Here is a 22521-nt window from a genome sequence, read left to right on the forward strand (position 1 = left end):
ACATAAACAACTATGTAAATAAAAATAATAAATCATTATTATTGTGATCACTATTATTACTGTAATAATAGCCAACAATTATTTTTATTTTATTATAATAAATATTTATAGTTCAAGCTTTCACCATATGTTTTGCTGTCAATATAATATTAAATATAAAAACAAAATAAATTAAGTTTTATAACTAATATGTCTTTAAGGCAGACATTGGATGCAATACATTGTTGTTTTGCCAAAACCTTAAGTTAACTAATAAATGAAAATAATAACGATTTTGGTTTTGAGGCAAAAAAATGTTTTTATTGTATTGAAAGTTAACAACAAATATGTTAACCACTAGTTGTTATTTTTTTCATTTTTTTATAAAGCCTACAAACACTGTATATACAGCAATACACCAACTAATAATTAAAGTTTTAAATAAATGTTTTATTGCTTTAAAAAATTGTTTGAAAACTTTTGAATCAATATAATTAACACATAACAATAATTTGCAGTACATTTGTCTTAATGTAAATTTTATAACAATTATCAACAACAAAAAGAAACATTTATTATACACTAATGTTAGCTTAATTTATAAGAATATAGTAATGACTTTTTCTTTATGTACTTTAATCTAATATCGATTTCCTATAATTTTATTTATTTAGTCAATTGAAAACAAATGGCATAGATTTTGATTACAATTCTATTATATATTTGATTACTTAAAGCAAAGAAAAAAACTATTTTATTGATTGAATTTTAAAATGATTGTCAATAATAACAATTAAGATTTCTTATAGATTTTTTAGAGATATCTATGATTGCAATGGTTTAGAGTTAGAGAGTAAAGTTCAGTCACAACCAGATGTTAAGCCAATACAACTAAGTGTTGTCAAAACAAATGTAAGAGTGAATCAAAAGCAAAAAAATCTAACAATTTTTTGACAAATTGTTAGATTCAGTGAATGTGTTAACTCAGGAAAAGAACCGCAGGTTATGTTTGACGACAAATATCGTCAGGTTTTTTACACTAACGCCAGTAGTTTTTGGTGCCCTTATGTTGCACTGGTATTACAATTTGGTTTTAGTAGTTATTTAACACTGATTTGTATTGAGAAAAATGTTTGAAATCGATTTCAAATTTTGTCAATATATTGTATATACAGTATATTTTAGTCATTATATACTAAATAACTCAATGTTTTGACTTTAGTTTATAAGATTTTTGCATTTTATGCATTTCTCATCACATATTCTTCAATGAACTCTAAATACTTTACTTTTATTGACAAAAAAACTTAATTTACTAAATAAACTTTAATTACATGGTATATGACTATGTTGTACATTATGTTATATAAATATATGGTTATACTGAGTCTAAACGTTAATAATTAATACATTTCTTAGTAAATTTTTAATTAACTGAATTAATAGGTAATACAGTCTAGTAGTATATATACATTGAATATACAAAGATTAATGTATTTAAATTATATTTTAAGAGTAATATTAGTATATTTATTATTTAAAAAAGAGTACAAAAACATACTATTTTAATAAAATTAATGCAAGAATTGTTTGTTTTATTACTTTTTTATTAAATAATTAAAGAGTTTATATTTGCAAAAATATAACTATAAGTTTTAAAATTATTTTTTTAATGAATGAGTTTGATGTTATACACTTATTTTAGACCAACTATATTGTAAATTAATAGATTATTAAATTACTTATTAAATTAGCAATAAAGTGTAATTTATAAATAGATTATTATAAATATAAACATTTCTAATAGTTTTTAAGTAATTAAACATTTATTTCTTCCGGTGTATAAATTACACCCTCTACTGTATAAGCTGGCTATTGTCAAAATTATTAGGATTCACATTAGACAGGTTAGGCTGTACTTTACATACCTGTGCTAATCATAGCAAGCTTGGGTTGACTAAACCACAAGAAAATTTTTAAAAAGTGGAACATAAGAAATGGATAAATCACACAAACATTCATCATTTAAGATATATATATATATATAAAGTTATATATATAAAGAGAGAGAGAGAGAGAGAGAGAGAGAGAGAGAAATATATACAATAAGTTTTATAATACACGATATTAGATTTCAATTCAACTAAATTACTGTAATATTTCTTAACTTTTCATTGACTTTGTGTTTGTTTGTGAAATTCTTGTATTATTACCACTTATTTATACTGTATTTCATTGTTGTCTATAATATGGTTAAGTCATTATTCTGTAAAGTCAAACAGTTTTTCCGATTCTGTACTAACTATATCAACAACTTATGTAATGACTTTCAGTAAATTTGCTGCAAATTTTGTAGTCTTTGATTTGCTTCATCATTAACTCGTATAATATTTTATTGATTCTAGTATTAATATTATCATTTTAAGCTAACAATAATATTTAGACAATTTTGTAACTCATGTTATGAGTTATGTTTACAGAGTATATAATGTTATTTAACAATTATATGATACCTTTAGAATAAAAATAAAATTAATTTTTTATTGATTTACTTAATTTCTTTGAATATTATTATTGAATTTCGTTTTTTAAGTTTGATATATTTATTATATTTTTATTTAAATAATTGATTTAATATTACATCATATTAACTAATTTATTATGTAGTATAAAAAATTGAGTTGATATTGAATAGAATTTTTATTATTTAATTATTTGTTTATTTTGTTGACTATAAAGTTTTTGACAAATCATTCAATTCATGAATTGGGTCATAAATAAAGTTATGTATTAAATAAAATAAATATCTAAATAATTCATGATACAAATCCTATGTTTGTTCAATAATTATTAGTTTGTACTGTATATGGTTTATAATAGTTGTGTGTATAACTGTTAATAACTAATAATAACAATAGAAAATTATTTACAATTCGTGTGTTGAGTATCTGATGATAAAAATATTTTATAACTAATTATTATTAGTTGTTTTGGATAAATAAGAAATTTCAAGAAAATATTTTTATAGGATTATTGTTATTGTGTAAAAAATATTATTGTATAGCAAACTACTTATGTGCAGTATTTTTAATGTACAGTATTTTTATAAAATCAAGTTTTTAAGGAAAAAAATAATTAGTAAATTCTAGAGTTTATATAATATTTAGTTATATGACATAATTTATCTTTTCTTTTAATATCAGTTTTAAATGACTCTTTAAAAAAACTTTAACATAATTCTATATATATGTCTGTTTTTGTTTGTTTTTTATAAGTATAAAATAAATTTAATTAAAAAGTGTCAAAAATATAGTCCTTAACTGTTTTGAATGTCAATTTGTATAACACATGGTTTGAGCGAATCTCAATGATAGCAATTTTGCTCAATTGTGTGACACTTGGTATGTATCAGCCCTGTAATGACGAATATTGTACGACATCTCGCTGTAAGGCATTACAAGTGTTTGATGACATCATATTTGCATTCTTTACCATTGAAATGATCATTAAAATGACTGCAATGGGAATCACTGGATCTAAAGGCGCTTATCTATCGGACACATGGAATAGACTCGACTGTTTTATTGTGGTGGCCGGGTATGTTATTTACAATTTACAATTTAGTATTTATAATTGTTTATAATTTTATTATTTTTTAATTTATATAATTTTTCATTAATTTAAATGATAGTTCGTGTCGACTAATATATGAAAAAGATGTATTTAATGTCAGAATACAAACCAAAAAATATATATTTGAATATTCAATATAAATTAAGTTTAGTTTTTATTGAAAAAGTTTTTATATAAATACAGTTTTTTAATATTCTGTTTTATTTAACAAATTGAATGCATTTAAATATAAAGAATAGATACAAACCACGAGTTTCAATGAGTTTTGTTTGTGTTGAAATATATTTAATTTATTCAATATAATCATATATTTGCAGTTTTTAATACATAATATTTTAGTGGACGATATTTTCATATAAAAATATTTGATTATACTTATGATTGAAAAAGCATATAATTGAATATGTGATTATCATAATTGAGATATGTATTGCATATTTGTTTATATAAACAACTAATGCATATAAATAAATGCATCAAAAAACAAAACAATTTCAATATTTTAAAAATCTCATAGATATTATGTAAGATATATTTAATTTGTGTAATAAATCAAAAAAGTTTTCTTATAAATTATATTATTTAGTATACAAAGCATGTAATTTAGTTTGAATTTATGAACTTTCAAATTCATAAACTGTTAGTTTTATATATATATATACATTGAGTTTTAAAAAAAAAATTCTGTTATTTTGCAAATAAAAGTAACCTTTTTATGAATTGACTGCAATTTTATTTATATCACAAATTTTATCCAAATTATTGGATATTTTTCTGAAGTATAAAAATTCAATTTTATTCAAAATTCTTAGGAGAAAGAAAAAACTTTATATAAAAAAATTTACTCAAAAACATCAACAAAGAGTATATATTATTATTATTATATTATGATTTGATAATTTTAAATCTCATATGCATTTTATAAAATATAAAGTATAAAAATGTTTTTGTATTTCAATGCAATTTATTTATAAATATATAATATTTAAAAAATTCAAAGATTTTAAATAAAATATTAAACACATTCACATACATACATACATACATACATACACACAAATAAATGTGTATAATGTATAATGTAATATATATTATATATATGTGTACTTTATATGCAGTATATTAATACAGTACTTGTATATAGAATTTGTACAGAAAAGCACATATGCTTGCGATTAAAATTCATATCATATTTAGAATTATATATTTTTAGTAAAATGATATTAAATGATATTATTTAGGTATATATTGATATCTTCTATTGTAATATTAATATAGTTTTATAATTAATTGTCACAAAGGCTTTACGTGAATAAGTATATAAACAATTTAAACAAATATTTTTATATCATAAGTTTAATAAATATTAATATTTAAATCAAAATCAAAAATGATTTTCAATGATGTTGAGTATCTTTTGATATAATATTTAATTTTATTATATGACAGTTTTTTTGTTTTATTTTATTGTATTAAGAATACTATACCGGTATATAGTATTAGTATATTAAAATGAGTTAATTTAAAGTTTGAAAATTGTCCACTTAATTTATATAATAATTGTTTTAAAATAAATAAAATTGAATTGAATTAATTATTTAAAAAATGCATTTTTACATAACTAGTGCACTGGAGTACTGTCTAGACGTGGGAAACATGAATTTATCAGCGATACGAACCGTAAGAGTTTTAAGACCATTGCGTGCCATCAATAGGATTCCGAGTAATATATTGTTTTTATATTATAATGTTATAATAGATGGTATATTAGGTAATAAAATCACTTGTATTTTTGATAGGTATGCGGATTTTGGTTATGTTATTACTGGACACATTGCCGGTGTGTATATGAAAATCATTATAAATGATTGTGAATATCATTATTACATCGATTGTAACGTTTGCACAGATGTTAGGAAATGTGCTTATGTTGTGTTTCTTCGTGTTCTTCATATTTGGTATAATCGGTGTACAGCTATGGGCCGGACTATTACGCCAGAGATGTCATCTCGTATTACCCACTAATGTCTCACTCCCGAGGTATGCCTTACCCGTACATACCATTAACATCTATCTTATAATTGATTTCTAATGCATTATTATATTATTTTTATACAAAATATATAAAGTTATATCTAATTGATAGACTATTAAATAAGTTATTGGCAATATAATATAAATTATAACACTATTTACTGTATAGTTATCCATAAAATATATTACTGTACAGTATATATAAATATATATTTATTATACTATTTATTTCCTATTATTTGTTTTATGACAAACTCATAAAACGCAAAATATAATATAATATAATGGTTAACCATTACATCTCATATAGAGTATATTGTATTATAAGATAGTCATAGAAATGCAGTATATTTTTGTTGTTGACAGGTTTGTCAAAATGTATGACACTTTGAATCAATTTATTTCTTACATTGAGTATTGTGTTTTCAAAATACTATAAAATCTTATTTTTTATATATATTTTACAATAAAATAAAATATCACACAATTGGTAAAACATATAAAAAATTATTTTACAATACTATATTCAATAGTTAATATATAGCATTTTAATAGTATTAAAATATTTAAAAATATATTTATACATATGTTATATAAGAATGCATTTATAGAAATAGAAAATGCATTAATCATATAAATCAATTATAAAATATAAAAGCAATGAATAAAAACATACATACAAACCATAAGAAATATTTTTTCCTGTATTACTATAATTCAACTTTTTATAATATATAATATTTTTATTTAACTCTACTTTTTATTCATAACATAAAATGGTTATATAATATATGAAAAATCTATAAAAATAATGACTTCCGCTTTTTCAGGTACGATATCTCGCAGATATACGTTGAAAGAGTCAAAGTTTTACAGTAAGAATTGATCCGATGATAGATTCTGTATATATTAATAAATATATATATATATTGAGAATTTGAAAAAATTATTAGTAATTTGTAAATTTTGAGTTTTTAAGTTTATGTTTACTAATATTAGGCAAAAATGTTTTTTAAGTAGTCTTCCAATGCTAACAATATTTATGTAAGCATTAATAATAACAAACAAAAAATTACTGACTATTTAATTAGCTATATTTATTTACATAATTTAAAGTAAAACCTTATTTATAATCTTCAATATGGCAAGTATTAAATATATATAATTTATATATATATATCATAAGTGCTGAGTTTAAAAAACAAATTTGCCTAATTTTGTCCATATTTTCTATTTATTATTATTATTATTATTATTACTTAATGTACATTAGCAATGGCTATAGCTATAGTCTTAATGCATTTTACATTAACATTAATAACATAAAAAACCTAATGATTTGCATTAATTTTCCTAAACTTCAGAAATAGCATGTAATCGACTATTAATTGCCATAAATTAACAATTGATTGAGTCGTTGCTTTAATTTAATACTATATTTTATCATTAGATTCTCTATAATACATTAAAACCTTTCCTTTTGTTGGTATTTAAAAAATACATGTATTTAAAAATGATTAATAGATTTAAATATTAAACTGTATCTAATGTTAGCTTTTTGTGGAATCTATGCCTAAATCATTTACAGTATATTATACTGTATATGTGTCTGACCTTTGTATTGAATCGTGAGTTAATATAATAAAAATTTATTATTAATTATTTTTTTTTATTTTTGAAAAAATGTTTATAAAATGAATGAATTCTTAAATAATATTTTTTGAGTTGTATTTATGAAAATACATGAACTTTTATATTAAAAAATGTGAAATGAATTGTATATTTTGCTTATGAATGAAAAATCTAGTGATTGCTTTTTTAGTATTGAACAAAAATATATATATGTTTTGGTGAATTGAGTGCATATATGTAGAAATTGATAATTTATTGATGCATTACTTATATATTTTGTATGATCTTCTCGTTTAAAATAAAAGTATTTGGAGTGATATTCAAAGCATTAGTATTTTATGCTTTTCTTATTCTTAAATGTCAACTATTTTTTATTTATTAATCAAATTATAGTTTAGGTCATAAATAATCTATATATACATATAAAACACAACATAACATGTTTATTGCATCCATACTTGCAGTCCAATTGCCTCCTATTACCAAAACCCAGACGCGGACAAGGATTACATATGCAGTGCTGATAAAGACAATGGTATGCATCGGTGCGTGGATTTGCTTCCATCGAGATATTATCATTTAAAATGCAGTGATAGAGCCCAACAATTTAGTGGTAATGAACCAAATGATACTAATTGTGTCAATTGGAACCAATACTATACGGAATGTAAGGCCGGAGATAAAAATCCCTTTCAGGACGCCATCTCCTTTGATAACGTGGGTATGGCGTGGACTACAATCTTCCTGGTTATCAGTCTTGAGGGATGGTCTGACATCATGTACTACGTTCAGGACGCCCACTCTTTCTGGGACTGGATCTACTTTGTCTTACTAATTGTGGTTTGTTTTTATAGTTTGATTTGATTTTTTTTATAATTAATCCAAATTATGCTAAACTAAATAAATAGAAAAGTCATAAGAAATATATGTTTTAGTTATTTTCCCATTACATCAAACATTATTAAATTAAAAGAAAATCTAATTTAAATAAAGAGCCACAAACCAAGTGATGTGTTTATAAATAAATTATAAAATAATTGCTTTATTTAGTGAACAATAATGATTGTGTGGTTTATTATATTTTTTTCTTCTGCCAAATGATAGATCGGTTCCTTCTTTATGATTAACTTATGTTTGGTTGTGATTGCGACACAATTTTCTGAGACCAAGAAGCGTGAAATGGAGAGAATGAGACAGGAGAGGGCCAGGTATGTCATATACCATGAGTTTATATAATTTACTTTTTCTATATTTCTATTGTTTTATATTAATAATGTCAATAATTAATTATTATTTAAATAAATAAAGCGTTAATTGTATATTTATCTATAAGTTAATAATAGAAATATGTCTTATCTCTTATATCTATTGTGGTATAGGTGCCATTCCCAGAGCACCCTGGCCAGTTACAGTGCATCCGAGCCAAACAATTGTTATGCAGCTTTAATCAAATATTTAGCACATTTATGGCGAAAGTCGAGGAGAACAACAATTAGATGGTATCGACAGCGACGGAAAACCAAAGAGTTGTCGTCCACTATAGACATGTCCACTGCCTTCAACCCACTTAACCCTATGAATGAAGTCTCTCATGCAATAGCATTGGGCTCTAAACGACTGCACAAGAGATCGTCTAAAAAGACAAAACGAAAATATGTAAAAAACTATACTTATGTATCAAATGATTATAAATCAGATCCCTGTTCACAGAAGGGACCAAAAACAAAGCGTTGTGATAAAACCTGTGCTAAACTCATCTCTCATTCACCTCAGACCACATCTGCTCGTATAACTAAATGTGTAATCAGTGAAGCATCGGTATTGCCGGCACCGGCACCCCGAGCCAGTCCAGAAATATCTGACATTGACGTCAATTATTCTCCAGCGAAGAATAATGAGGTCAATGCAGAACTCACTTCAACTGCCATTAAAGACAAGACAAACAAAGGTCTGAATAAGTCTTCCATTAAGTATTGTTTGAATAGAGAGGAGATTAGAGACAATTCACTCGCTCATCAAAACTATATTCAAACCATTGATTGTGTAAAAAGTAATGAAATGAGTGATAACCAGACATTGAAGACCTTTCACTTGAGTGCATCCAAATCTGGTCGTCATTGTTCTGCACCAACTCTACTGTTTCTTAGGCCAACTCCGAGTCCAACATTTGTTACATTAAAAGGCGAACTTCAAAGCATTACAGAAACAGTGACCTCACAAAGTGATACAAACCAATGGAGTAAATCTGAAGGTTCGTGGGATGACGACATTGATGACCAAAATGATAGCCAACTTAAAGACAGATCCCGATGTGTCCGATTCTGGAGTGCTGTTCAATCGGTGCTCAAGATTATAGTTAATCACAATTACTTTAAAAGAGCTATATTTTTATCTATACTATTCAATACAATTTGTATGGGAATTGAATATCACAATCAACCGGAAAGCCTCACACAAACCGTCGAAATAAGTAATGTTATATTTACCGGTATGTACTCTATTAACATATCTATGTCTAACAATTTAATATATGATTGAATAAATTTTTTCTTAATAAATAAAACAATATTTTATATTAAGCTATATTTGGTTTTGAAATGGTTCTCAAACTGTCTGCCGATGGCTTTTATAACTATATCTCTTCGGGTTTTAATGTATTTGACGGCAGTATTGTACTTCTTAGGTAACATTAGTTTCAATACTTAAACAGATAATACTATTTATATTTCATTATTTATCTATTTATAGTTTACTGGAATTGCTTGAAGAACACGGCAGTGGGCTATCAGTGCTCAGAAGTTTTAGATTATTACGGATCTTGAAATTGGTTCGCTTTATGCCAGCCCTCAGACGACAATTAGTAATAATGTTAAGAACTATAGACAACGTCGCCGTCTTTTTTGCACTTCTTTTACTTTTTATATTCATCTTTAGGTAAGTGATTGAAAATGTTTTTTCTTATATTATATAGCAATCAAATATTTAACTGTCTTTATAGTCATAATTTTTTCTGCTATTATTCGATCATAAGAATAGCATAAATCCTCTTAAATATGATTTGTCAATACAATAATCTAAACAATTTCTAATTGAATCCAAAAATGTCTATTATGTTTGTTGTGTCTAACTTTGTTTGTTTTATGAATTATGTATTGTTTTATATGTAATATTATATGACTACTTGTATCTAAAAAAAAACATAATTGTATTCGAGTAGTGAGTATAGCATTATCTCTAATTACAGTATTCTGGGTATGAATTTGTTTGGCTGTAAATTTTGCCGAAAAACACCGGAAAATACGATACAATGCGATCGCAAGAATTTTGATTCACTATTATGGGCTCTCGTAACCGTTTTTCAGGTATAACTATCATAATATGTCTTTCAGTTTATTATATCATTTATTATGGCATTTATATAAATTTATATACAATATATAAATACTGTATATATTTATATAATAGCGCAACCATAAGGAACAGTCAATTATTCTATAGTCATATACAATATATGCTATATATTGCTATATATTCTGTATTTATATTATATACAGTACAGTATACTATATATTCTTGCATTTTATACTATAATATTGTAATTATGATTATTATTATTGTTATTGTTATAACAACTTGTGTTAGCTTATAGTTAGCGACATTTTTCAGAGCATAAAAATAAAGCTTTAAATACGTGATATTCAGCAGTGTTTGGATTATGTTATCTAAAAAATATATTTACTTTTTATTAATAATCGATGCTATCATTAAAAACATAGAAACAACAGTAGTTATAGAAAGTGATTACAAGAATTTTACAATAAAATAGCTTTTTATTTAAGAGAATCGTTTTTAAAGAGTTGGTCGAAATGCATACACTTTTAATCCACAATTTTATGTTTGCCGTCGTCTGTGATAACCAAACCCTCAGTCAAACCAATGATTTATGTGAATGTGTTGGCACTTATTACATGTTTTAAACGAGTTTTCAAATGAATATTATTTTATACATAACTTTATTAGATATTATTTATATAGTCTTCATTTACCTGTTTTCATATCTCTCCATATCTTTCACCAAAAAAAATAAACAATTTTATGTTTTCATTTATAATAATTAAAATTTTGTTAATGGCTATAAAATGCTATTTTTTAGAAAAACAAAATGATAGTCTAGTTTATACAGTGTATATATACTATAAATCTATATATTTAATGAATTTGCTTAATGTTACAATTGGTTGGCATAATAATAGTTGACAGTATTGCTTAATTATTGTTAGTTGCCTGGGCATGCATTTATTTGGTGGCAAATTTTGCACAATTATTCAATCAGACGGCACAAAAAGATACTGCACTTGTGATGATATAGAGAACAGTAATATAAAATGTATGACTAATCGAAAGCATTTCGATTCTATACTTTGGGCCACAATTACTGTGTTTCAGGTCTGTTCACTAAACTATACATTAGTTTATTAATAACAATAATAATCTATATAATTGAGGCCAACAGGCATTTAAACAGTTTATCTAATAATAAAATAGCTTTTTTAGTCAATAGTTAATAAATTCCTTTCAAGTAAATGATAATATGAATGAAAATATATTAACAAAGTTTTATCTAAACTAATAATTTATTGATAAGGAAAACGATATACACGTGAATGCCTGTCAACTCAAAGTTATTAATATGAATATTATTGATACCTAATATCTAATATCATTTTTATCCAAAATGAATAATACTCATAAAATATATGTATAATACCTGATATATGAAATTTGTAATCAGATTTTAACTCAAGAGGACTGGAATGTGGTGTTATTCAATGGTATGGAGAGGACATCTCCATACGCGGCCCTATATTTTGTAGCGCTTATGACTTTTGGTAATTATGTTTTATTTAATCTGTTGGTCGCAATTCTCGTCGAAGGATTCTCTCATACGGTTTGTTTGATTCAAATTTTCAAAAACATTTAATGATATTAATTATTAAAAGTTTTATAAATGATTACAAACTATAGGATGAGAGGAAAGAATCGGAAACCGATGAGGATTCACAAGAAGGCGAAGTCAAACGGGAAAAATTAATTTATTTTTATGGACCACAAGATAATCTCGAAAGAGGTATTTATTGTCTTAATTATACAAATTATGTTAATTATGATTAAATATAGATATAATAATATAGAAATTATAATCTCTTTAAACAGTAACCAAAGTTATAAATAGTATTTCAATATAAAATAGAAATTTATACCCAATTTTATTTAATACATAAAGTATTTTTCCAATAAATGCTATATTGATATTTGATATTTGATATTATATATTGATATTTATGATAAATATTACATACGATATTATAAAAAATATTTTTTATAGAAATGCAACTTTTATCAAATTTATCTAACACTGGATACGAAATGTCAACCAACACATCAATAAAGGCTCAAAATCATGATAATAATAATAAAGATGTGTTACTAGGAATACCTCCATTGATAACCCATACGGCGGCCACACCACAGGGTTCACCCAATGCAACACTTGAACCCAACCGATCATTTCAATTGAGTCCACTTTCTCTTCAAATTCAAGCGGCATCTCTTTGCTCAATAAATCAGTCATTTGTTAGTTTAATACAAATTTATTGTTGATTTTGTTAGAATTAATTAATGTAATTATAATTAATTATTTTTGATTTACAATTTAAAGGACGACACGAGTTTGTGTTCAGCCAACAATGCAATCGCTTCACTATCAGTGCCGTCAAGTCATTTGTTGCCATCTAATCTTCAGCGAAGAAGAAGTTCGTGCAACAGCTCTATTAATATCGATTCATTAAACTCTATACAAGACAGTCTTCGCAGTTCTTGTATCAGTACCGACAACAAAGGCAATGTCTTACGCATTCAAAGACACGGAAGTAATATCAGTCGGAAGTCTTCGAAGAAAAAGAAAAAGTTAGACAAACAAACTCTGGTTGACGACAATAACTCGAGTGATAGCGATAATGATGTGTTTGATAAAAGATATGCTCTGCATGAGAGCACCACTGAAGTCGATGTCAACAATCAATGCAATGGTGATGTCTCTGTGCTTATCAACGATAACAACAAACGGTGTTCAATAACATCGACAAAGGAGTCAGTGACCAATAGACACAACTCTGTCGGATGTAATTCCACTCTTAGTCCAGACGATTCAATTAAAAGTTTTATGTCAATCGAGAGGAAAAACAGCTTAATCCATGAGATCCGAGTGCTGAGTCCCCGGAACTCATTGACGGGTGTTTTCTACTCATCCAGTGTTATCAGTGTAAAGAATCCATCGATGAACTCGTCATTCAAATTGGATGAAATTCCTGTTACTTTAGCCGAATCATTCAAAGACGACGCCCTATTAGGTGCTCCCTATCAAGCAATAAGTGATGCAAATACTTGTGATCCATATCTTATGCAAAATTCTTCGCGAAAATTTTGTGTATATTTTGATTGGACTGAATGGATGTCTCAACGAGAAGAATATTCTTTATTTATTTTTCCAATTGATAACAAATATAGACAACAATGCATTGCAATTGCAGACAATACTTATTTTGATTATGTGGTCCTATTGTTTATATCATTAAATTGTATAACATTAGCAATGGAGAGACCAAAGATCCCTCCGTGGAGTGCGGAGAGAGAGTTCTTAGGTATCGCTAACTATGCATTTACAGCCATATTTGCATTGGAAATGATGATCAAAGTGGCCGCGAAAGGTCTCTATTATGGAAAGGATGCCTACTTTAAGAACGGCTGGAATATAATGGACGGTATTTTAGTTGGAGTTTCGCTCTTTGATATCGTCCTCTCATTCTTTGCGCAAAAGACGCCCAGAATTTTGGGAATTCTTAGAGTATTTCGTTTACTCCGATCGTTACGACCCTTGAGGTGATATACAGATCATTAAAATGTTTATTAGACAATGTTTTTAAATTGATTGTGAAATAAATGTATTTTTGGTTTACAGAGTTATCAACCGAGCACCTGGTCTTAAATTAGTTGTTCAAACTCTGCTCTCATCTCTACGACCCATAGGAAACATAGTATTGATTTGCTGTACATTTTTCATTATTTTTGGTATATTAGGAGTTCAGGTATTAAGACTTTCAATTTTTAAAAAAATTATAGTCAAGTGAATTATTTATAACTTATTTATTGATTTTCCCTTAAAAACAGCTTTTTAAAGGCAGCCTATATTATTGTGGTTTGTATTACACATTAATATTTATTTGAAAAACTATTTTTAGAGATAACATAAGTTAATAACTTGTTTTGTTTTGTTATAAACAGAGGGACCGAAAGCAAAAAATGTTAGAAATAAAACAGAATGTATGTCTGATCCCAGAAATCGATGGATTAATAGAAAATATAACTTTGATAACTTAGGACAGGTATGTAATCATATTAGCTATAATTTATTATTTATAAAAACAAAAAACAGTAATAAACTTATCTAAACTGTTACATACTGTAGTGTTTAAACATTTCTATCAATACATTTGTCTCATAATTTCACAATCATTAAACATATAAATGATAAAAATTTCATTATTATATTAATTAAAATAAATATTTAAACTTACATTTATTCAAAACAGGCTTTGATGTCATTGTTTGTGTTGTCATCAAAGGATGGATGGGTTAATATAATGTATACGGGTTTGGATGCGGTGGGTGTGGATCAGCAGCCGATTGAGAACTACAATGAATGGCGATTACTATATTTCATATCATTTCTTCTTTTGGTTGCTTTCTTTGTGCTCAATATGTTTGTCGGTGTCGTCGTCGAGAACTTTCATCGATGTCGTGAAGAACAAGAAAAAGAAGAGAAAGCCTTTAGAGCCGCTAAAAGAGCCCGAAAATTGGAAAAGAGAAGAAAAAGTTTGATTTTTTTCCTATTTTTTATAATGTTTCCTAAATTTAAACTTAAAATACGTATTATCCAGAGTCAAGCAAAGGGGGGGGGGTATGGCGATCTTACCCACACCCCTTATATTGTTATTATTATTAATAGTATTAGTACTGTATAAAAATATTAATACATATTTATAGATAAATTTATGTGATAAATTCAATTTATTCACATATTATTTCAATCAATATATCAATATATAGTTATAAACACAGAATAATATCGTATATTATATAATATACTATTTTGTATAGAAATGCGAGAACCGCCATATTTTATTGGATATGGAAACTACCGATTGTTTGTCCATAAGATAGTCACCGGAAAGTACTTTGATTTGATAATAGCAGCTGTTATTGGTCTCAATGTGATTACTATGTCATTAGAGCACTATTTCATGCCTGTTGTAAGTAGTTTTCAATTGTTTTTTTAATTATAAATTTTTTTATTTTAAAGTTTATAAATCAATATTATAGTTATTAATAATTTATATTAATTTAATAATAGTAATAAATAATTATATTACCTAGTTATTTTTTTTATTAAAACATTTTAAAATGTTTAAAAAGTTATATCGTATATAATGATTAAAAAACTTATTACAGATTAATAATACAAATATTTAAAACTAATGTCTTGAATATAGGGATTGGTTTATACGCTAAAAATCTTTAACTTTGTATTTACTGGCGTTTTCGTGATCGAAGCCATTATGAAAGCCATGGCATTGGGTGTTAGGCGTTACTTAAAAGACAAATGGAATCAATTGGATGTGATTATAGTGATGCTCTCCATTCTTGGTATTATTCTCGAAGAAATGGAGTCGACTTTGATTCCAATAAATCCGACAATAATTCGTGTAATGAGAGTCATGAGAATCGCCAGAGTATTAAAGTTATTAAAGATGGCAAAAGGCATCCGTCAACTGTTGGATACTGTTATGCAAGCCTTACCTCAAGTCGGAAATCTTGGATTACTTTTCTTTTTGCTTTTCTTTATATTCTCTGCGTTGGGAACCGAACTCTTTGGACGATTAGGTTAATGAATAACAACTTAATTGATATTATATTATTGAATAATATATTTATGATTATAAACAATACAGAGTGTGATGAAGATAATCCATGTCAAGGTTTGGGTGAGCATGCTCATTTTCAAAACTTTGGGATGGCTTTCCTTACGTTATTCCGTGTGGCCACTGGTGACAACTGGAACGGTATTATGAAAGTATGACTTATTAAATAATAATAAATTTCATAAATAATAAATTAATGGTTATATTTGATATTTAGGACACACTGAGAGACAAATGCGATCCAACAGAAGATTGTTTAATCAATTGTTGTATTTCACCGATCATTGCTCCGCTATATTTTGTCGTCTTCGTACTGATGGCTCAATTTGTTTTAGTTAATGTTGTAATTGCTGTCTTAATGAAACACTTGGAAGAGTCGCATACACACGACGACGACGATGAAGACGAAGAAATAGATTTAGAAATTGCAAAAGAAATGGAAGCAGAGAAGAAAGCTATTAAAGATGCCATCGATCGACAGCAAAGAGAGAGAAAACTTAACATTAGGCGCCCTCTCATGAAAATGGCTTCACTTCCCAATAATTTTGTCTTTACCTGCGAGACCATCGATTTGGACAACAATTATCAACATAATAACAATCCCATGATTTCAATTAGTAGAAGCAGTGAAGGTTTGAAACAATTTAATTTAGACAAAGAACAGCTGAACAAGAATATGAAGCAATTGAGTGATAAAATTAATATCTCTCCAAATAATACAGCGAATAGTGAGTCCTATAACCAGAATAGAACTCCTGTGATAACCATTGAAGATGATGGTCAAGAACTGGTCGCCAATATATCAGAAGTTAGTTCTGATTTATTGATACCCAAACATGTTTACAGAAAATTCAGTGACTTTATGGACGAAGAGTCGGCTACATTAACCCATTGTCTACAGCCCTCGTACCCGGAATTTGCCAAAGACTCAGATCAACAAAGTCTTGATTCTGTGACCTGGAGTGCGGACGACTCGCTATCCAGTAAATCATCACTTAATTGATTTCATTTATATTGTCTAATATTTAAGCAACTTTTTACTATATTATTGTTATAGTAAATCACTTTATATGTCAATAATCATGTAAATAACAATTGTATAATATGTGTAATCTATTAATATGTGTTAATATCATACAATATAGAGTTAACGTTGTAAATTATAAAATTTTTATTACTCATATAAAAAATGTTTGTACATATAATTACAAATTTTATGTTTGTTAATTTTTTTTGTTCAAAAAATATACACTTATATATACAGTATATTTTATTTAAATAAAAATAAATTAACTTAATTTAAAATAAATTGTATAATAATAAAATTAAAAAAAAATAATAAAAACAATTTTAAATAAAATTCTATTTTTTATTTTTAATAATATCTTAATTTTAAAGTTAATAAAGTAAATACAGTATTAGTTTAGTTTTATATTAATAAATGTACAGATTTTTAATTATTTTAAAAAAATGTATTTATATTTTTGTTTAAAACTAAAAATATAAGATTAAGACATTGCTCTAAGCTTTTATAATTTCTCACAAATTCATACTTTTAATCCTTTTATATATTTTTGTTAAATATTCAATTGTTCAATTCAAATAAAAAGATTTAACCAAAAAAATAATTTTAAATTATTTAAAAGTTACTTTAATATTTTAATTTATTAATTAATACAATTCACATGAAATTTATTCAAAATGTTATTGAAACCATTTAATTATTAATAATCTTATATTTGATTTACAATATTTTTATTAATTATATTATTTTGAGTTAAACAATCATAATACTTATGACATGATTATCAAATTAATAATTATAATATGATAATAATTGAATAGATTTTAATTACAAAAGATGTTAATTACAAAAGATGTTAATTGATAAAACGATTATATTTTTTACTTAAATAAAGTATTGGTATTTATTTTTTATATACTGTATATTCAATTAAAATCAATAAACATTTGTAATATAAATAATTAAATATAATAAAGTTTTTTTTTTGTAACGACAACTTGTTTTGCAATTTTGTAAACAATTTATTGATTTTTTGTGATAATTTCATCCAATAGTCAGTCGCAGAGATATATTGAAAGCGTATATCCTTTTGAATGAGACTGAGAAGTGTTGTGCGCCGACAAACACTGTGTTTGTATGGTTAAGATGTGATGCGGACTACAGTTGTGTATTGGCATCAGTGACACAACCCTACGGTTGACAACCAAATGGATGCCTCCGATACTTGTGTTGAGTTCCGCACTAAATGTTTATCTTTAGTGACAATTCTGTAGAAAGTAATACTACAGAGAGATTGTAAACCTTTTGTTGATATATTCCTCATCTTTTTCATATGAGATGTGATCTCAAATAATCTTATAATAATAATAATAATAATAATAATAATAATAATAATAATAATAATAATAATAATAATAATAATAATAATAATATCTTTTTTGACTAAAATGAATGCCTCTTCACAACATAATAACTATTTATTTGCAAAATAAATCTCTGTTTTAATTCATCAATAAATACCTTTTCCTATTATTCTTATTATTTAGTGTTTTCACTAATTATCTAACATTATTATATTATTCAAATTCATCATTTATATAAAATGTTTTTTAATGATATATAAAAAAATAATTATTTTTCTGAAAAATCAAATTATATATTTATGATAATAATACTAATTTTATCAAAATATAATAACATAATTTGTATAAAAAATAATTTTTTATTTAGAAAACCAAATAAATTTTAATATTAATATATCTATATTGTAATGTATGTGCAATTTGTGAAGCATCTGTTCCCAAGTGCTGTACTAACACAACCGTCAGTCGGATTCAACATAACAACACATTAGACAACATTTGATTATTGAATTCATCACATTATTCACAATTATATTCATATAAATGAATTCAAAATAATTTACACATAAATTGACACTTTCTTTATAAGTGTATAATATGTCCGTGCGATCCATTCGCATATTAAGGTAGATATAGAGTATATATCATTAATTTATTAATTAGAATAATAAACTATATTTATTTAGTAATTATTTATCAATTATATAATATTGATAGCTTTGTTTTTTGACATTTTTAAATAATTATTTTTAATTTTTTTAATTAAGTTAGTATATATATATAGTATAATGATTAAATTTAAATTAACAATTAATATAATAAATAGATTATTGACTCCACTCTCAGCAATATCATCGACAGTATCGACAGCAATAGCATTATTAACCAATGAATGGTTGCATTCAATTGAATACATGTCAAACAAAGACTACCAGAAGTTTTCAATGCCTCCAGAGATGGAATACCACCAGAAGATCACTGTATCCGGTCTCTGGCAACTCTGTCATAACGACCGTATATAACAATACTTTTCAGTCTTTCAGTTTCTGTCATTTTATTTTTTTAAATCTTTTTTTTATTTCATTAATAACAATATATATATTGAATTTTCATATTTATCCATAGAATTATTTTTTAAAACTGTATTCAAAATATATTCAAATTACTATAATTTTATTAAATTTTTTATTTACAGCTCCATTGAAATTAATGCATTGTTTTATAATCGATTACTTTTCTAAAGAAGATTACAGTCCCGATCCAACCGACTCAACGATGGCCATCCCCTGTATGTAACTATTTTTTAGTCACGATTTGCTTTAAATTGTTTACCATTTTATAAATTAAATTATATATGTTTTAGTTTCTGTATATCAATAAACTATATCAATATAATAATAAGTTTTTTTCTATAAGAAATCATTTTCTTCTAAATTATAAATGTAATGTAATTTTCTAGAAAAAAATATTTTTCTATTTTACACACTTTCATTTAATTTTTTATTTCAATTAACATATTTTTGTGTATTATATTAAATCTTTTGATTAAATTTTTTTAGTGTTTTATAAATTTTTAAATGAGTAATGTTTGCTAAATGCAAACAAAATATTAATAATACTAATAATCATAATATGTTTGCACAACACATATCCTAAAAACACTTTACTTAAGTCTTATGTTATAATCAATAAGTCTATAAAATAGGCTTTAAAATAACTTTCAAAATAAGAAAATAAAAATGAACTATTATATATCATTTTGTATCTATAAGATTATTAAAATTATATTTTTAATATATATATATATATATATGATAATATATTATTTAGAAAAACTATAAAAATTAACTTTTATAAGGTTTAATATATACTATACTTCAGTCAAATGTCATTTTTATTAATGAAATACTATATAAACTTGCTATTATTATAATACAATTTTCCTATTTCATGAAAATAATAGTTATAAATGTATGATTGCTTTAAGCAGATAATGTTATAAGTTGTCAGAAAATAACAAAATGAAATGTGAAAATTACTTTTTACGTTTAGAAAATTATATATTAAAATAAGTATATTATATATTTACAAGAAAAATCAACAACATTTGTAATTTAGTAAATATAATTTCAATTTTTTTACTGTATATATATATTTACAACAAAATTAAATATATATTATTAGTATAAATTATGGATAGGCATATAAATAGTCATTCATTTGATTTGATTTTTACAAATACTTATGAATGAACAGCAGTTAAATAATGAAAAATAAAATTTATTAAATAATTAACAGATGCGGCAAAAAGGGCGGCAATATTTTTGATGACCAGTTGTCTAATTCTGCTAATCGGACAACTCTTATGCTTTTTGGGTCACGTTTGCACCCGAAGAAGAGTCTTCACATTTGCCACTGGTATTGCTTTTATTATAGCAGGTAATCATCATATTATTAATATTTAATATTAATTAATTAATTTCTAATACAATTTATTTATATTTAAAAAAAACTATATTGATAATATGAATTGTTTGTTACAATAGGTTTGTTAATATTAGCGGCAATGGTTATATACATTTCAACATTTAAGGCTGAAGTCGGCAATAAATTGAGACCAAAGTCCACATTTCAAGATCCGATGTTTAAGTATCGATACGGGTATTCATTTTTATTTGCCGTTTGTGGTCTAATACTCTGTGAAATTACGGGAACTTTCGCTATATTTCTGTACATACGATTACATCAATTTAAGTATAAAATTGAATACGAAAGGGAACAGATAGTTGACTATTTGCCATCACCTCTGCCACAAACAGAAGCCAATGCTATGGCTTATTGCAAACGACACGGTAGTCGAGGTCGGAGATACAGCCGAACCCGAGAGTTGTCTCGTGAAACATCACCCAATCCTCAACAGATAAAAACTTCAAGACATGGAAGTCTTAATGTCCCAAATCTAGCTATTACTGACTCAATGAGAGATTTAACTTATTTTAATTTTCCTCCCTTTTCGAGGGAAACCACTTGTAATACAGTTTCCACTTCTGTTGATATAATGCGAGACTATTCGCATGAATTTCTGTCTCAAAGAAAAGATAATGTGATTCGTGACCACAATAAGGATTATCCTCGAGAACTACTACCGAGAAAAGAGTTCTTCATTGAAACACTTCGGCGAACAACACCCGTATGAATAAGTATTAGTTTAATACTAATTTTATATCAAATTATAACACAAAAAAATTATATTAAATATATATTATATGTATTATACATTTTTATATTACTGGATATAATTTATAAGTCAACGTTAACTTTAAAAATTTTAATGTTGTCCTTTTGAATCAATCAATTAAACTACACTATAATACAGTAGTGTAATACAGTATCATATCAAATGTTATGCAATAATTCAATTCAAATATTCATTAAACGCAATGATTTGCTGTCTTATAATACTAATAAAACAAATATATGTCAATTATTGATATATAGTTTAATGAATTAAAAATAATTATCAAATTATTATTATAAATTTGATACAATAACATCAACAAAATCGTCTAAAAAGTCATTAATATTTTAAAGTTAATATACTTTAAAATGATAAGCAAAATTGTGCAATTGTTATACATTATAATATGTATAAAACCAAAAGTAAATTTAAAGCTCAATATTATAATTCAAATTTTAGTCAATTATATTCTGTATAATATATTATAATTAGTAATTTCTTTATATTTAATATTAACATTATACTTAAGTATAGATTTAATTAAATTATCTGTTTAATTGATATTAATGCAATAATTTA

At 25.3% G+C, this 22521-nt stretch overlaps 2 protein-coding genes across 2 annotated transcripts in view; both read left to right on the forward strand.

Moving 5' to 3' along the window:
- The window catches only part of LOC128965502 (voltage-dependent T-type calcium channel subunit alpha-1H-like), a 52369-nt gene extending 35050 nt beyond the window's left edge, over positions 1-17319 (forward strand). Inside the window, exons 3-27 of the mRNA XM_054312208.1 lie at positions 3328-3576; positions 5238-5335; positions 5412-5452; positions 5522-5652; positions 6477-6521; positions 7743-8118; positions 8383-8486; positions 8658-8934; positions 8989-9766; positions 9859-9961; positions 10027-10212; positions 10523-10640; positions 12071-12226; positions 12304-12406; positions 12665-12912; positions 12998-14217; positions 14297-14423; positions 14506-14533; positions 14620-14720; positions 14928-15210; positions 15496-15647; positions 15888-16278; positions 16347-16468; positions 16534-16948; positions 17039-17319. Coding sequence (XP_054168183.1) covers positions 3328-3576; positions 5238-5335; positions 5412-5452; positions 5522-5652; positions 6477-6521; positions 7743-8118; positions 8383-8486; positions 8658-8934; positions 8989-9766; positions 9859-9961; positions 10027-10212; positions 10523-10640; positions 12071-12226; positions 12304-12406; positions 12665-12912; positions 12998-14217; positions 14297-14423; positions 14506-14533; positions 14620-14720; positions 14928-15210; positions 15496-15647; positions 15888-16278; positions 16347-16468; positions 16534-16948; positions 17039-17319 — 6133 coding nt within the window. The remainder of the gene's footprint in view (positions 1-3327; positions 3577-5237; positions 5336-5411; positions 5453-5521; positions 5653-6476; positions 6522-7742; positions 8119-8382; positions 8487-8657; positions 8935-8988; positions 9767-9858; positions 9962-10026; positions 10213-10522; positions 10641-12070; positions 12227-12303; positions 12407-12664; positions 12913-12997; positions 14218-14296; positions 14424-14505; positions 14534-14619; positions 14721-14927; positions 15211-15495; positions 15648-15887; positions 16279-16346; positions 16469-16533; positions 16949-17038) is intronic.
- A 1955-nt stretch (positions 17320-19274) lies between these two features.
- Positions 19275-21900, forward strand: LOC128965503 (voltage-dependent calcium channel gamma-5 subunit-like). Its single transcript, XM_054312209.1, has 5 exons — positions 19275-19330; positions 19531-19718; positions 19900-19992; positions 21003-21143; positions 21251-21900. Exons 1-5 carry the CDS (start codon positions 19302-19304, stop codon positions 21898-21900), a joined length of 1101 nt encoding a protein of 366 aa, XP_054168184.1. The 5' UTR covers positions 19275-19301.
- Positions 21901-22521: the final 621 nt, after the last annotated feature.

This window comes from Oppia nitens, unplaced genomic scaffold (assembly GCF_028296485.1).
Source record: "Oppia nitens isolate AA-2021 unplaced genomic scaffold, nextdenovo-longstitch-racon4-pilon3 scaffold17_pilon_pilon_pilon, whole genome shotgun sequence".
NCBI classification, from domain to species: Eukaryota; Metazoa; Arthropoda; class Arachnida; order Sarcoptiformes; family Oppiidae; genus Oppia; species Oppia nitens.

Coding starts and splice junctions, on each gene's coding strand:
- LOC128965503 (XM_054312209.1), top strand. CDS start 19,302: ATGTCCGTGCGATCCATTCGCATATTAAG. Junction 19,993..21,002: donor CTCAACGATGGCCATCCCCT/GTATGTAACTAT, acceptor AATAATTAACAG/ATGCGGCAAAAAGGGCGGCA. Junction 21,144..21,250: donor TATTGCTTTTATTATAGCAG/GTAATCATCATA, acceptor TTGTTACAATAG/GTTTGTTAATATTAGCGGCA.